The sequence below is a fragment of the Octopus sinensis genome, linkage group LG27, assembly GCF_006345805.1.
Source record: "Octopus sinensis linkage group LG27, ASM634580v1, whole genome shotgun sequence".
Classification (NCBI taxonomy): domain Eukaryota; kingdom Metazoa; phylum Mollusca; class Cephalopoda; order Octopoda; family Octopodidae; genus Octopus; species Octopus sinensis.
The window spans coordinates 6071779-6088169 of NC_043023.1; the positions used below are offsets into that span (position 1 = coordinate 6071779).

A 16391-nucleotide genomic window follows, 5' to 3' on the forward strand; every position below is an offset into this window, starting at 1 on the left:
CTACCAAGAAAGTAGGATGGAGGGGATTGTGAGGCATACAAAACACAAATAATGCTGGGATATGAGTTTCAAAAACAATATTGTGGAAAAGAAGACAAAAGTATTAACCATCTCTTGAGTAAATACAGGAAGCTAGCACAAAAAGAGTAGTAAGTATAGGCATGACTGTGTCAGTAGAAATGTGCATTAGGGTGTTACCCCAGTTTGTGGATTCAAAGTAATAGAAAAGTGGTATGAATTTGAGCCAGAGGTTGTCATCACCATCATCATTGTTTAACGTCCGTTTTCCGTGCTAGCATGGGTTGGACGGTTCGACCGGGGTCTGGGAAGCCAGGAGGCTGCACCAGGCTCCAGTCTGATCTGGCAGTGTTTCTACAGCTGGATGCCCTTCCTAACGCTAACCACTCCATGAGTGTAGTGGGTGCTTTTTAAATGCCACTGGTACCAGGGGAGGCTGGCATCAGCCACGATCGGATGGTGCTTTTTACGTGCCACCGGCACAGGTATCACAACTACTATTTCCTGCAAGATTTTAGGAAATTTTATCCATAAAGTTTCGTCATATTCTTTTCTACTCTAGGCACAAGGTCAAAAATTTGGCAGGGGGGAGGAGGGCTCAGTCGATTAGCTCAACCCCAGTATGTATCTGGTACTTAATTTATCAAATTTAGCAAAGTCGACCTCGGCAGAATTTGAACTCAGAACATTTGATAACAACAAATATCCTCATATCTCAAGAATCTTTTCTTAAGATCTTGCACACTACACAATGGCACTTTCCTGTCTGCAGGTTGAAAATGCAAGTCTCAATTCCAAAATCTTCCAGCCCCAACTGTAGCAGTTTTGGTTTTGTACCAAGTACACTAGTTACAACGGTCATTTTAGTCTCTTTCTCTCTTTTCCTCTTTTACTTGTTTCAGTCATTTGACTGCGGCCATGCTGGAGCACCGCCTTTAGTCGAGCAAATCGACCCTGGGACTTATTCTTTGTAAGCCCAGTACTTATTCTATCGGTCTCTTTTGCCGAACCGCTAAGTAACGGGGACATAAACACACCAGCATCGGTTGTCAAGCGATGCTAGGGAGACAACACAGACACACAACACATACACACACACACACACACACACACACACACACATATATATACATATATACGACAGGCTTCTTTCAGTTTCCGTCTACCAAATCCACTCACAAGGCATTGGTCGGCCTGGGTCTATAGCAGAAGACACTTGCCCAAGATGCCACGCAGTTGGACTGAACCCGGAACCATGTGGTTTGTTAGCAAGCTACTTACCACACAGCCATTCACAATCTCTTCATCTTTCTACCTAAATCCTCATAATTCTTAATTTTCTCAATCTCTTTGTTATCCTTTATATTATCATATGGTATTGCAAAATCTATGACCTTACGCTGTTTGCTTATCATCTTTTGTCCTCTGCAATCATATCCGGTCTTCTTGCTTCCACTTTCTCTAACATATTTCTTGAACTTGGTTGTTAACACTCCATTATCATTATTATTATTATTATTATTATTAATATTATTATTTTCAGTAGTTTTATTTTTATAGCATGCTTTCACTTCACTACTGAGCGCAGCTCTGTGTGCCTTAGGTATGTGCTGTGATTTGTTGTGATGCTCTGATGGTTATTGTATGGAAAGTGTTCTGCGTAGGATGTGTGCAGTGCCTAGTAGTGCAATTTTCTGTATGTTATATGTGTTTGTAAGTCCTGGTGTTTTTGTTATGTATTTGTCTGAATATTTTTTTATCATGCCTAATGCACCGACTATGATAGGAATTGTGTCTGTTTTTAGATTCCACATTCTGGTTACCTCTATTATTATTATTATTATTATTATTATTATTACGATGAAAGTAAACAAACAGGCGTAGGAGTGGCTGTGTGGTAAGTAGCTTGCTTGCCAACCACATTGTTCCGGGTTCAGTCCCACTGCATGGCACTTTGGGCAAGTGTCTTCTACTATAGCCTCGTGCCGACCAAAGCCTTGTGAGTGGATTTGGCAGACGGAAACTGAAAGAAGCCCGTCGTATATATGTATATATATATATGTGTATGTGTGTGTGTTTGTGTGTCTGTGTTTGTCCCTCTAACATTGCTTGACAACCGATGCTGGTGTGTTTATGGCCCTGTAACTTAGCAGTTCGGCAAAAGAGGCTGATAGAATAAGTACTGGGCTTACAAAGAATAAGTCCCGGGGTCAATTTGCTCGACTAAAGGCGGTGCTCCAGTATGGCCGCAGTCAAAGGACTGAAACAAGTAAAAGAGTAAAGAAAGTTTGTTTTAGCAGTATTGAGATGTATTGAAAGATACAGAAATTTTTTTTTATATTCTCAAACGCGTGATAAGGCTAATAAATAGTATGATCAGGATAATTTATCCATAATCAGAAATATCAACTTTCTAAATATCTCATAGAGATATGTACGGTGGTGGGGGCGATAGAATGGTTGTATACTGTCAATCTAACGTGAACGTGACAGTAGGGTATTACACCACCGCTGTTTAGCCCTAGGAAGCATCGACGCTTCCTGATGGCTTCGACAGGCAGCGTCGATGCTTCCTAGGGCTAAACAGCGGTGGTGTAATCCCCTACTGTCACGTTCACGTTAGATTGACAGTATACAACCAAATTATCCATACATTGCAGAAAAATACGTTACCAGCCAGCTATGAGACTCAAACTCACATCCCAGTGATTATGCGTCAAGTGCTTTACCATGAAGCTAAACTGCCCAGTAACAAATTCTTCTGCAATTTTAGAATTTATAAATTTAGCTTCATCATCATTAACAAGCAACTGGATTTGTGCTCTTCCAGTAGACCAGGCTTGCCATTGCTGTCATTTTCTTTCGTAGATGGTCACAATGTGGTTGTGACATTGGTTGTGAGATTAGTGGAGGTGACCAAATCAAGTTTGCCCACATGAACTTGGTGTCTGGGCAAGGATCTATTTAATTTACACCCAGGCCTATAATGGGAAAGTCTACTTCAGCTCAATTTGAACTAAAAAGGCAAAGATTTTGAATGAATACCACAAGATAACTTTAGTAGAGTTGACCACGAACATATTTGAACTAGGTCTCTGGTTTGAGGATAATCTCTTCCTCTCCACCCCTACATACGCACAGATGTCTTAACCCTTTCAATACCAACACAGCTGAAACTGCCTCTGGTTCTGTAGTGCAAATGCCTTGTTGTCATAAGTTCTGAATTAAAATCTTCCACCAAACCTTAGTCACAATTTATGTCCCTAACACTAACTTAATGATAACTAAGTTATTTTACTAAATTCTTTGTTATATTTAAAATTAATTGAAAGAAACACAGAGCATCTCAACAAAATACGGTAACAAAAGGGTTAAGATATATAATAGAGAAACAATTCTTAACCCTTTTGTTACCAACCCGGCTGAAACTGCCTTTGGCTCTGAGTACAAATGTCTTGATTTCATAAGTTTTGAATTAAAATCTTCCACCAAACCTTAATCACAATTTATGTTCCTAGCACTAGCTTGATGATAACTAAGTTATTTTACTAAATTCTTTGTTATATTTAAAATTAATTGAAAGAAACACAGAGCATCTCAACAGAAATATGGTAATGAAAGGGTTAAAGACCCTGAAAATAAGTAATGGGTGCAGACCATCAACCAATTAAATCATTAAAGTTAACAACAAAAAGAAAAAAAATAATTCCACAATTCTCAGAATTTATATTCCACTAATTTTTCTGCATTGTTCTGACAATCTTCTCAGAATTTGGTCTTAGCAGATGCTGGCGTCTATCGTTGTGATGTTAGCAACAAGTATGGAATGGTCTCGGCAACAAGGACACTTATAGTTCGACGTGAGTATATTCATTTGTCACTGATTTCCTTCCAACTCATCTGTCTAAGATGTTACTAACACAGACACTCCACTGTCTGCAAGAGCCACGGAGGAGGGACATCATTCATGCGAAATAGCAGTTGATTTGTATTAAACAATATAAATAGACGCAGGAGAGGCTGTGTGGTAAGTAGCTTGCTAACAAACCACATGGTTCCGGGTTCAATCCCACTGCATGGCATCTTGGGCAAGTGTCTTGTGCTATAGCCCCGGGCTGACCAATGCCTTGTGAGTGGATTGGTAGACGGAAACTGAAAGAAGCCTGTCGTATATATGTATATATATATGTATGTGTGTGTTTGTGTGTCTGTGTTTGTCTCCCTAGCATTACTTGACAACCGATGCTGGTGTGTTTACGTCCCCATAACTTAGCGGTTCGGCAAAAGAGACCGATAGAATAAGTACTGGGCTTAGAAGGAATAAGTCCCAGGGTCGAGTTGCTCGACTAAAGGTGGTGCTCCAGCATGGCCGCAGTCAAATGACTGAAACAAGCCAAAAAAAAAGAAAAAGATAGAAAACTAGAAGACAAACTCAGCCTTACTCGGGGTTAAAATAGTTTATTATTGTTTTACTTGTTTCGGTATTAATCTGGTTTCATTTGGGTCTATGTGGGCCACATTTTAAAAGATGAAGAATGTTGCCCTGGAGGCCACGTCTTTCAAATGAGCAAACTCAAAATTGCTATGCAAACTCGCCAGCACTTTTAACAAAGGTGTGCAAATTTTCAGCTCAATCCGACCACATATGAACACATTATATATATACATATGCATTATATATATATTCACATATATACGCATAATATACATACACATAAACACACACACACACACACACACATATATATATATCTTATATATACATAAGTATAACACATTATATATATATATATATATATATATATATATATATATATGTGTGTTTGTGTGTGTGTGTTAATATCTGCTTTTAGGATCAAAATACATATCCTAATACTAAAAAGATTGTATAGATAGGTGCAGGAGTAGCTTGCTTACCAACCACATGGTTCCGGGTTCAGTCCCACTGCGTGGCACCTTGGGCAAGTGTCTTCTACTGTAGCCTCGGGCCGACCAAAGCCTTGTGAGTGGACTTGGTAAATGGAAACTGAAAGAAGCCCGTCGTATATATGTATATATATATATGTGTGTGTGTTTGTCCTCCCGACATCACTTGACAACCAATGCTGGAGTGTTTACATCCCCGTAACTTAGCGGTTCGGCAAAAGAGACCGATAGAATAAGTACTAGGCTTACAAAGAATAAGAGATTGTGAATGGCTGTGTGGTAAGTAGCTTGCTAACAAACCACATGGTTTGGGTTCAGTCCAACTGCATGGCATCTTGGGCAAGTGTCTTCTGCTATAGACCCAGGCCGACCAATGCCTTGTGAGTGGATTTGGTAGATGGAAACTGAAAGAAGCCTGTCGTATATATGTATATATATATATATATATATATGTATGTGTGTGTATATGTTTGTGTGTCTGTTTGTCTCCCTAGCATTGCTTGACAACCGATGCTGGTGTGTTTATGTCCCCGTTACTTAGCGGTTCGGCAAAAGAGACCGATAGAATAATTACTAGGCTTACAAAGAATAAGTCCTGGGGTCGATTTGCTCGACTAAAGGCGGTGCTCCAGCATGGCCGCAGTCAAATGACTGAAACAAGTAAAAGAGTAAAGAGTATAGACTTTAAGAATACATGGATACACACGCATATTCACACAACCATCCACCCATAAGTCACAAATTCAAAATGCATACTTCCTAGTTACCTACCCAAATAGAACACAAAAGTACACCTCAATATTGCACAAACACATTCACATACATCGTCATCGCTTAACATCCGTTTTCCATGCTAGCATGGGTTGGACGGTTCAACCGGGGTCTGGTAAGCCATGGAGGCTGCGCCAGGCTCTAGTCTGATCTGGCAGTGTTCCTACAGCTGGATGCCCTTCCTAACGCCAACCACTCTGAGAGTGTACTGGGTGCTTTTTACATGTTACCGGCACAGGGACCAGGGGAGGCTGGCAAACGGCCACGATTGGCTGGTGCTTTTCCGTGTCACCGACACGGACAATATATATATATATATATACATATATACATACATATATATATATACATATATATATACATATATATATACATCATCATCATCATCATCATCGTTTAGCGTCCGTTTTCCATGCTAGCATGGGTTGGACGGTTCAACTGGGGTCTGTGAAGCCGGAAGGCTTCATCAGGCCTAGTCAGATCTGGCAGTGTTTCTATGGCTGGATGCCCTTCCTAACGCCAACCACTCCGTGAGTGTAGTGGGTACTTTTTACGTGCCACCCGCACAGGTGCCAGACAGAGCTGGCAAACGGCCACGAACGGATGGTGCTTTTTATGTGCCACCGGCACGGGCGCCAGGCGAGGCTGGCAACGGACACGAACCAGCCTCGCCTGGCCCCGTGCCGGTGGCACATAAAAAAAAAAAGTCGTCATCATCATCATTTAACGTCCGTTTTCCATGCTAGCATGAGTTGGACGGTTCGACCGGGGTCTGGTAAGCCATGGAGGCTGCACCAGGCTCCAATCTGATCTGGCAGTGTTCCTACAGCTGGATGCCCTTCCTAATGCCAACCACTCCATATGTATGGTGGGTGTTTTTTTACGTGCCACCGGCACGGATGCCAGGGGAGGGTGGCAAACGGCCACGATCGGATGGTGCTTTTACGTGTCACTGACACGAACGCCAGTCAGGCGACGCTAGTTACTGCCACGCTCGAACGATTTATACAGGTTCTCTCCTATATTTATGGTGCCCCTTATATGTATGAAACATCATTCCTTCTCTCTCACTTCCAGTTATTCAAACTCTGCTATTTTCAATATGACCTGGCACAGACTAACACATATTTCTGCATTGCTCCTATTTTCTCTTCCTCCCTCTTTGCTTTCTTCTTTTTTTTATCTAACTTTGACACACTTCTACTTTCTCCATCTTTCATTTAGTGTGAAACTAATAACTACATCCGATATCACGTTTTCATTTGGTCTTCCATGTCATTATTGCTACCATATATCTTTAACCTATGCGATTGTGTGTGTGTGTGTGTGTACATGAGTTAGTACTCTTTTACTCTTTTACTGGTTTCAGTCATTTGACTGTGGCCATGCTGGAGCACCGCCTTTAGTCAAGCAAATTGATCCCAGGACTTATTCTTTGTAAGCCTAGTACTTATTCTATTGGTCTCTTTTGCTGAACCGCTAAGTGACAGGGACGTAAACACACCAGCATCGGTTGTCAAGCAATGCTAGGGAGACAAACACAAACACACACATATATATATACATATATACGACGGGCTTCTTTCAGTTTCCATCTACCAAATCCACTCACAAGTCTTTGGTTGGCCCGAGGCTATAGTAGAAGACATTTGCCCAAGATGCCACACAGTGGGACAGAGCCCGGAATCATGTGGTTAGTAGACAAGCTACTTGCCACACAGCCACTCCTGTGCCTATAGATGTGTAAATATAAATATATGGCTGTGTGGTAAGTAGCTTGCTTACCAACTACATGGATCCTGGTTCAGTCCCACTGTGTGGCACCTTGGGCAAGTGTCTTCTACTATAGCCCCGGGCCGACCAAAACCTTGTGAGTGGATTTGGTAGACGGAAACTGAAAGAAGCCCGTTGTATATATGTATATATATATATATATATATATATATATATATATATATATATATATGTGTGTATATGTTTGTGTGTCTGTGTTTGTCCCCCTAGCATTGCTTGACAACCGATGCTGGTGTGTTTACATCCCCATCACTTAGCAGTTCGGCAAAAGAGACCGATACAATAAGTACTAGGCTTACAAAGAATAAGTCCTGGGGTCAATTTGCTCGACTAAAGGATGTGCTCCAGCATGGCCGCAGTCAAATGACTGAAACAAGTAAAAAGAGTAAAAAGAGTAAAGAGTATATGTTTGTGAGTGTGGTTGTATATATCCTAAATATCTCATATTTCACTTTGTATGTCTACTCCAGGAAGCTGATGGAGAACTGCTCCTTATCTCTCTCTATATAAACGGCAGTTTGTCTGTGCGTTTTCTGTGTGTCTGTTTTCTCGTACCCTCACTCTGACCACGGCTTTCAACCGATTCTGATGAAACTTGACACACACATAGCCCAATGTCATAATTCAAAACTAACGCAGCGAAAATTTTGAAAAGTTCCCCCAGTTCTGAAAAAAATCGATAAATTCGACATGGGGTCGAGAATCAGAAACCCAAACCACAGACCGTCTAGGGGACGCAACTCCACCTATTTTAACTCTCAAAAAAATTTACCATCATTTTTTTCCCATTTTTTGGCTATAACTCTCTAAAAATGCTTTATAGTTATTTCCCTTACAAACCTGAGCAACGCCGGGCGATACTGCTAGTTTATACATAAACCATGCATCTTTGCAGGCAAGACAAGATTTGAACACTTCCCAGTAGATTTGGTGGTGTATAAAGGGGAAGACGCAAAATTCACATGTGTTGCCATGACAGACCCTATGGAAGCTGACAATCTGCGTATAGTTTGGTCCAAGGATGATGATGTCACAGTCATTGATGAGAAGAGGATCATCCAGAATCCCAAAGACAATTCACTGATCATCAGGAGTGTAAAGGAAACGGATGCTGGCCTCTATTCATGTGTGGCTACAAATGGATTGGATTTTATCAAAGCGTTTGCTCGTCTCAAAGTAAGAGGTAGGTTCATTTCACGTGTATGTGTGCCATTCTCCCACTCTCCAGGAATAGCCACCTATGTCTGTGCTCCCCAGGATTCAATTTTAACTATTCTACACACATGTACACACACACACACACACACACACACACACACACACACACACACACACACACACACACACACACACACACACACACTATGAGATTGGTCCTTTAATAAAGTAACATAGAAACGAATGGTGAATAGTTTAGGGGTGTAATTTGCAGTCGCAAGTTTTTGAGTTAATATAATAATAATAATAATAATAATAATAATAATTGTGTACAGTGCTCAGGTGCACTACAACTCATCTAAAGTGTATATATAATCAGGTGTAGTTTCGGCGGATTTCGGAAAGCATGAGGGCCTTAAAGGATGCAGTGTCATGGCAGTCAACAACTGACGCAGGCAGTTTATTCCATGCTTCAGCAACTCTGAGCGTGAAGAAATGTTTCCGAAAGTCATGGGAGCTGTGTTGTTTTCTGACTTTGTAGGCATGTCCACGTGTGTTAGACACAAGGAGATCAAAAAGGTGTTCAGTATTGTTGTTGGTGAGGTGGTTGATAACTTTCAATCTATCTGTAAGGTATCTTGGACAAGAAACACACACACACACACACACACACACACACACATATATATATATCCAAACACACGACAGGCTTCTTTCAGTTTTTGTCTACCAAATCCACTCACAAGGCATTGGTCGGCCTGGGGCTATAGCAGAAGACACTTGCCCAAGATGCCACGCAGTGGGACTGAACCCAGAACCATGTGGTTGGTTAGCAAGCTACTTACCACACAGCCACTCCTGCACCTATGTATTAAACAATATACATAGAAAACTAGAAGACAAACCCGGCCTTGCTCGGGATTATATATATATATATATATATATAGATATATATATATATATATATATATATATATATCTGTAATAATATGTTACCATTATTCAATAGTCAAGATAAAACTCTGAGTTTCAGATGCCGAAGTGGAAATCGACAACACCATCTCTTCGGTTATCTGGCCATCTGAAAAATGCTATGAAATAAAACTGTTATTCAAAGGGAAATTACTGTGTTTTAATTCCGCTACTTATATAAATTATATAATTATATAATTAAGTGTATGAGTAGCCATACTTACGTGTTTACTATGAACTTTTAACCTTAATTTATATAAGTAGCGGAATTATAACACAGTAATTTCCCTTTATATAACGGTATTTTTTCATAGCGTTTTTCAGATGGCCAGATAACCGAAGAGATGGTGTTGTGGATTTCCACTTCGGCATCTGAAACTCAGAGTTTTATCTTGACTATTGAATAATTGTCACATATTAATTTACAGATAAATTTCCTCTATTTACATAATATTGAGGTCTCTTTCTTTCTTTTGTTATCTTACCGTTTTACCAATATATATATATATATGCACATATATATGTTTCTTGTCCAAGATACCTTACAGAGAGATTGAACTTATATATATGCATATGCATGTACAAATAAATATATATGCGTATAAATGTATGTATATATGTAAAAAAAATAGTGAAAAGAGTTTTCTCTTTTTCTCTTTACTTGTTTCAGTCATTTGACTGCAGCCATGCTGGAGCACCACCTTTAGTCAAGCAAATCGACCCCATGACTTATTCTTTGGAAGCCTAGTACTTATTCTATCAGTCTCTTTTGCTGAACTGCAAAGTTACGGGGACGTAAACACACTAGCATCTGTTGTCAAGCAATGTAAGGGGGACAAACAAGCACACACATATATATACATATATATATATATATATATATATATATATATATATATATATCATCACAATCAAGGAACGGCCATAATAGGCCATTCACCCACTAGAAATAACAGCCAAAAGCTTTAACCGCAAAATAACATCAATTCCGTAAACCAGGAGAAAATTAAAAAACATTTACCCTGTAATTTCTTATACGACGCACCGTTTCGTCTACTGTTTAATGGTAAACTAACCTGATTAAATTAAATCAAGCCAATCTACCATAGGCCCTTAGATTCATCAGTAAGAAATAGCCAAGTCGGAACAGATATTTTTCACGAGGCATTCCCGTCCCTGCCTCGGCAATATCTGACCTAAAATTTTCAAATCATCGCACTTGCGCCAAATTTATCGGCAGCAAATAAATATAAGCCGCCGATTCCATTACGGAATTAACCAGAAAATTCATAATTAATCAATATAGGGTGGCAAAAAAATTTTGTAGAATTTTTTTTTGCCACCAGCGGCCTAGTGGGAAAAAATTAAATAGTCATAGACCATTTTTAAGTTCAACATCACAATCAAGGAACGGCCATAATAGGCCATTCACCCACTAGAAATAACAGCCAAAAGCTTTAACCGCAAAATAACATCAATTCCGTAAACCAGGAGAAAATTAAAAAACATTTACCCTGTAATTTCTTATACGATGCACCGTTTCGTCTACTGTTTAATGGTAAACTAACCTGATTAAATTAAATCAAGCCAATCTACCATAGGCCCTTAGATTCATCAGTAAGAAATAGCCAAGTCGGAACACTGATGAATCTAAGGGCCTATGGTAGATTGGCTTGATTTAATTTAATCAGGTTAGTTTACCATTAAACAGTAGACGAAACGGTGCATCGTATAAGAAATTACAGGGTAAATGTTTTTTAATTTTCTCCTGGTTTACGGAATTGATGTTATTTTGCGGTTTAAGCTTTTGGCTGTTATTTCTAGTGGGTGAATGGCCTATTATGGCCGTTCCTTGATTGTGATGTTGAACTTAAAAATGGTCTATGACTATTTAATTTTTTCCCACTAGGCCGCTGGTGGCAAAAAAAAAATTCTACAAAATTTTTTTGCCACCCTATATTGATTAATTATATATATATATATATATATATATATATATATATATATAAATACATATATACAATGAGCTTCTTTCAGTTTCTGTCTACCAAATCCACTCACAAGGCTTTGGTCAGCCCGAGGCTATAGTAGAAGACACTCGCCCAAAGTGCCATGCAGTGGGACTGAATGTAGAACCATGTGATTGGTAAGCAGGCTACTTACTACACAGCTGCTCCTTCCAAAATTCCATGTGAAATATATGGAAAAGAAGGAAAATGCACAAAAATGTTATGTTGGGAAAGATACATTTATGAAATAAAAAATATTTACATAGTCAACCAGTTTCGATTCTACACATCATAATGAAGTAGTTAATGTTATAATTCCATGTTATTATAAGTTGTCATCCCACATCAGTAGATCAGATATTTTGTAATACACACACACACGTATATACTTATATACAAACATTTTAAAAGACTCCGCCGGTTACGACAACGAGGGTCCCAGCTGATACGATCAACGGAACAGCTTGCTCGTGAAATTAACGTGCAAATGGCTGAGCATTCCACAGACACGTGTACCCTTAACGTAGTTCTCGGGGATAATCAGCGTGACACAGAGAGTGACAAGGCTGACCCTTTGAAATACAAGTACAACTCATTTTTGCCAGCTGAGTGGACTGGAGCAACGTGAAATAAAGTGTCTTGCTCAAGGACACAACGCGTCGCCGGGAATCGAACTCACAACCTTACGATCATGAGCCGAATGCCCTAACCACTAAGCCACATGCCCTCACTATACAAACATAATTCATATTTCATTGCAGCCAAGATAAGAATTGAACCCTCTCCATCGAATCTGGTCATGAAGAAAGGGGAAGATGCACAGTTCATGTGTGGTGCCACAACTGATTCCATTGAGGTCAACAACCCGCATATCATTTGGAGGAAGGATACTGAGGTCATAGACATCAATGAAGACATCAATGAAGTCATCCAGAATTCCAAAACCAGTTTATTGATCATCAGGAATGTAACCAGAAATGATGCTGGTCGCTATATGTGTCTGGCCATAAATGGATTGGACATTGTCAATGCCTCAGCCCTTCTCACAGTCAAAGGTAAGCTCATTTTGTTAGTAAACTCACCCACACACATATACTCTTTTACTCTTTTACTTGTTTCAGTCATTTGACTGCGGCCATGCTGGAGCACTGCCTTTAGTCGAGCAAATCGACCCCGGGACTTATTCTTTGTAAGCCCAGTACTTATTCTATCGGCCTCTTTTGCTGAACCGCTAAGTGACAGGGATGTAAACACACCAGCATCGGTTGTCAAGCAATGCTAGGGGAACAAACACAGACACACAAACATATACACACACATACATAAATATATATATATATATATATATATATATATATATATATATATATATATACATACATATATACGACGGGCTTCTTTCAGTTTCCGTCTACCAAATCCACTCACAAGGCATTTGTCGGCCCGAGGCTATAGCAGAAGACATTTGCCCAAGATGCCACGCAGTGGGACTGAACCCGGAACCATGTGGTTGGTAAGCAAGCTACTTACCACACAGCCGCTCCTGCAGCATCAGCTGAAAATATATTAGGCTGAGAAAGATAAATGAGGTTTATTTTTCAACATAATCACCCTTGTGGTCCACTCACTGCTCAGATCCCATTGGCAAAAACAGTTTTCATCCTGCTGGTCAAAAACATCAGCAACATCAAATATGAAGCTGGTCAAGAGCAGATTTGATGTCATCCCTGCAATACTAGTTTCCAGCAAAGAGTTTCTTCATGTTGGGCTTATTCAGGATATTAGGGATGGTGATCAACTATTCCAAAGCCACAGTGATGCACAGCAACCATTGAAAGTAAGGACTTGTGTGCTGGAGCATTGTCTTAATAAAACAAGAGCACTTTTGCTAGTTTTCCTCGGAGTTTGATCTTCATAGCCTTTCATAACTGCCTCAGCAAGTTGGCACAGTACTTTCCATTGACAGTGGGCTCTTTTGAAGGTAGTCGATAAACTCAATGCCTTTTGCATCCCAAAAACCTGAGGCCATCACCTTCTCTGCAGAAAAAAATTACCTTGGTCTTCTTTGGAACAGGTGATGTGAGGTGTTTCCATTGCATGGACTGTCTCTATTTTTGGCTCAAACTAAGGAACCCAACACTCAAACTGATTCGGAAATGTTTGAGAAAATCAACTGGATCTGCCTCAGACAATGTCAGGTTTTCCCATGATGCAACCAGCCTGGTGCGCATCATGGGTGTCAGATGTGACACCCACTAAGCAGAAACTTTCATCATGCCAAGTTCATTGTGCAAAATATTCTTAACTTATTCTTTTACTCTTTACTTGTTTCAGTCATTTGACTGTGGTCATACTGGGACACTGCCTTTAGTCGAGCAAATCGACCCCAGGACTTATTCTTTGTAAGCCTAGTACATATTCTATCAGTCTCCCTTGCCAAAACCGCTAAGTGATGGGGACATAAACACACCAGCATCGGTTGTCAAGCGATATTGGGGGGACTAACACAGACACACAAACACACACACATATATATATACACACACACATATATATATACACAACAGGCTTCTTTCAGTTTCCGTCAACCAAATCCACTCACAAGGCTTTGGTCGGCCCGAGGCTATAGTAGAAGACACTTGCCCAAGATGCCATGCAGTAGAACTGAACCCAGAACCATGTGGTTGGTAAGCAAGCTACTTACCACGCAGCCACTATCCTAAAAGCATTGGCTATTTGATTTATAGTCAGCCAACTGTCATCCATCCCTATGTGGTGAACACAAACAACGTTTTCCTCAGTGGTGACAGTTGCAGGATGTCCAGAGCTTATGTCATCTTCGAGAGCATCTATTCTCCTCCTAAATTCAACAGCTAACTTTTGCACTCTTGCACTTTTTAAAACTGGAGTATCATTCCCCATTCCGTAATGTAGCAACCATGTTAGCATGCATATCCTTGGGAGCTAAAGCCTTTTTTCTGTAGGGACTTGATAACACCATGATGCCAAATTTTATCAATTTTCAAGAGAAGTTGCTACTAGTTCATTTGAAGTTTCCTTTGAACAGTCGCATATCAGTTTACCAAGAAGCCATCAATGCAGTTATTAATAAGAAGTGTTGGAAATAATGCATGCAAAATTTCACAGCTCTAGTATCATTCTTTCATAGTCAAATGATGAACTTTTCAGCCTACCCTCGTATAATATATACATATGTGAGAGCACTTTCAACAGACCCATCCCTACCCACAGTAATGAGGCATGAATGAGAAATGGATTCACTGGGAACAGTGTAAATATTGATAAATATGCCACACACATAAGATAATCAAAAAGGGAAATACCTATTTCACTTAGAAGTTTCAACCAGGATAGCTAAGATCTCCCGGATGCTAATTATAAGAAACAGTTCCCTTCAATGCATAAGTATTATAAACTCTTGAACCCTTACAATGTTGAAGTCAATTACTCCTACTTAAACAACATCATAAAAGATACTCACTCCTAACACACCCTCCAACCTGTAGTCAGCAAAATCCTACAAACTACCTTCTAGGAAGATTTTGCCTCTAAAAAGTTGTATTTTGAGAGCCACCTTCACACCATCTGATGGCATCAGAAGACACTACATGAGATGACTACCAATGTCTTTTGTGGGATGGGATACTCAATAAAGACACGCCTTCAGGTGTAGAGATAGAGCAAAATACTACCTCCCTGTCCCACTTCATCTGGAGACTCTGCCAAACATCTGAATAACCTCCACATCATCAAATGGAGTATCACTGATAGAGTACCCTTACTCACATGGAATTTGCAATCGCTAACTCTACCTCTGCAAGAGACAACAAATACTTCATGAAGCTGCAGTATCCATTGACAGGAAGAATGACCTTTCATTTTGTTGCCACCAGAGGTACTCACTATTAATGAACTCAAGACTGGCTGCTGATAATTCAGATACACTGATTAACTCCCTTCCCTCAAAAATTAATGGCCCTGTGCTGAAATTTGAAAATATATTTGGCGAAGCCATGTCTGGCTACCTATAGATAAATAGTACTTTATTTGGAAATAGGTAAGAGTTGGCAACAGGAAGAGCATCCTGCTGTGGAAATTCTGCCTTAATAAACTATGTTTGACTCATGCAAGCATGAGACATGGATTTTATGATGCTGCTGCTGATTAGGATTATGATGATTATATGTGTAGCAATAACCATTTTAACCATTTTGAAATATGGCGCGAATTGGCAATATGACGTAATGTCATATTGCCGAAGAATTATTATTTTCGTTTTTTCCATTGGTTAATATAACTGCTCATATAAAGATTCTAAAAGTTTCATAAAGAATATTTGTAATGAATTTCGATTCTTTTAAGTCAAGTTGAGCAGTTATAAAATCCCTGGCTTTTGGGAAAAATTTCAGTGTTTGTTGGATGTCACTAAACTCCACGACACTCACTCTTTTGAGACATCGGTAATTTTCATGCCATGTCCAAAGATAATCACAAGTCTATTTTGATTTGTTGATTAATCTATTAGTTAGATTTACGAATTAGTTAATGAATTTATAGTTGTTCTTCTACACGACAAAAATTGTCTTTCCTTCCTACTGTAAATAATATAAAACGTTATCTCTCTATATATAAACGGCAGTTTGTCTGTGCGTGTTTCTGTGTGTCTGTTTGCTTGTACCCTCACCCTGACCACGGCTTTCAACCGATTCTGATGAAACTTGA

At 39.6% G+C, this 16391-nt stretch overlaps 2 protein-coding genes across 5 annotated transcripts in view; one reads left to right on the forward strand and one right to left on the reverse strand.

Moving 5' to 3' along the window:
• Positions 1–16391, reverse strand: part of LOC115225490 (neurofascin-like) — a 498646-nt gene that overhangs the window by 112485 nt on the left and 369770 nt on the right. The window lies entirely within an intron of this gene.
• The window catches only part of LOC115225488 (hemicentin-2-like), a 112139-nt gene that overhangs the window by 65137 nt on the left and 30611 nt on the right, over positions 1–16391 (forward strand). For 3 of the 4 annotated variants that reach the window (XM_029796443.2, XM_036514374.1, XM_036514373.1), the window contains 3 exons: positions 3788–3878; positions 8405–8692; positions 12410–12703. In XM_029796443.2, the coding sequence (XP_029652303.1) occupies positions 3788–3878; positions 8405–8692; positions 12410–12703 (673 nt within the window). The remainder of the gene's footprint in view (positions 1–3787; positions 3879–8404; positions 8693–12409; positions 12704–16391) is intronic. The other variant, XM_036514375.1, reaches the window with a different exon arrangement.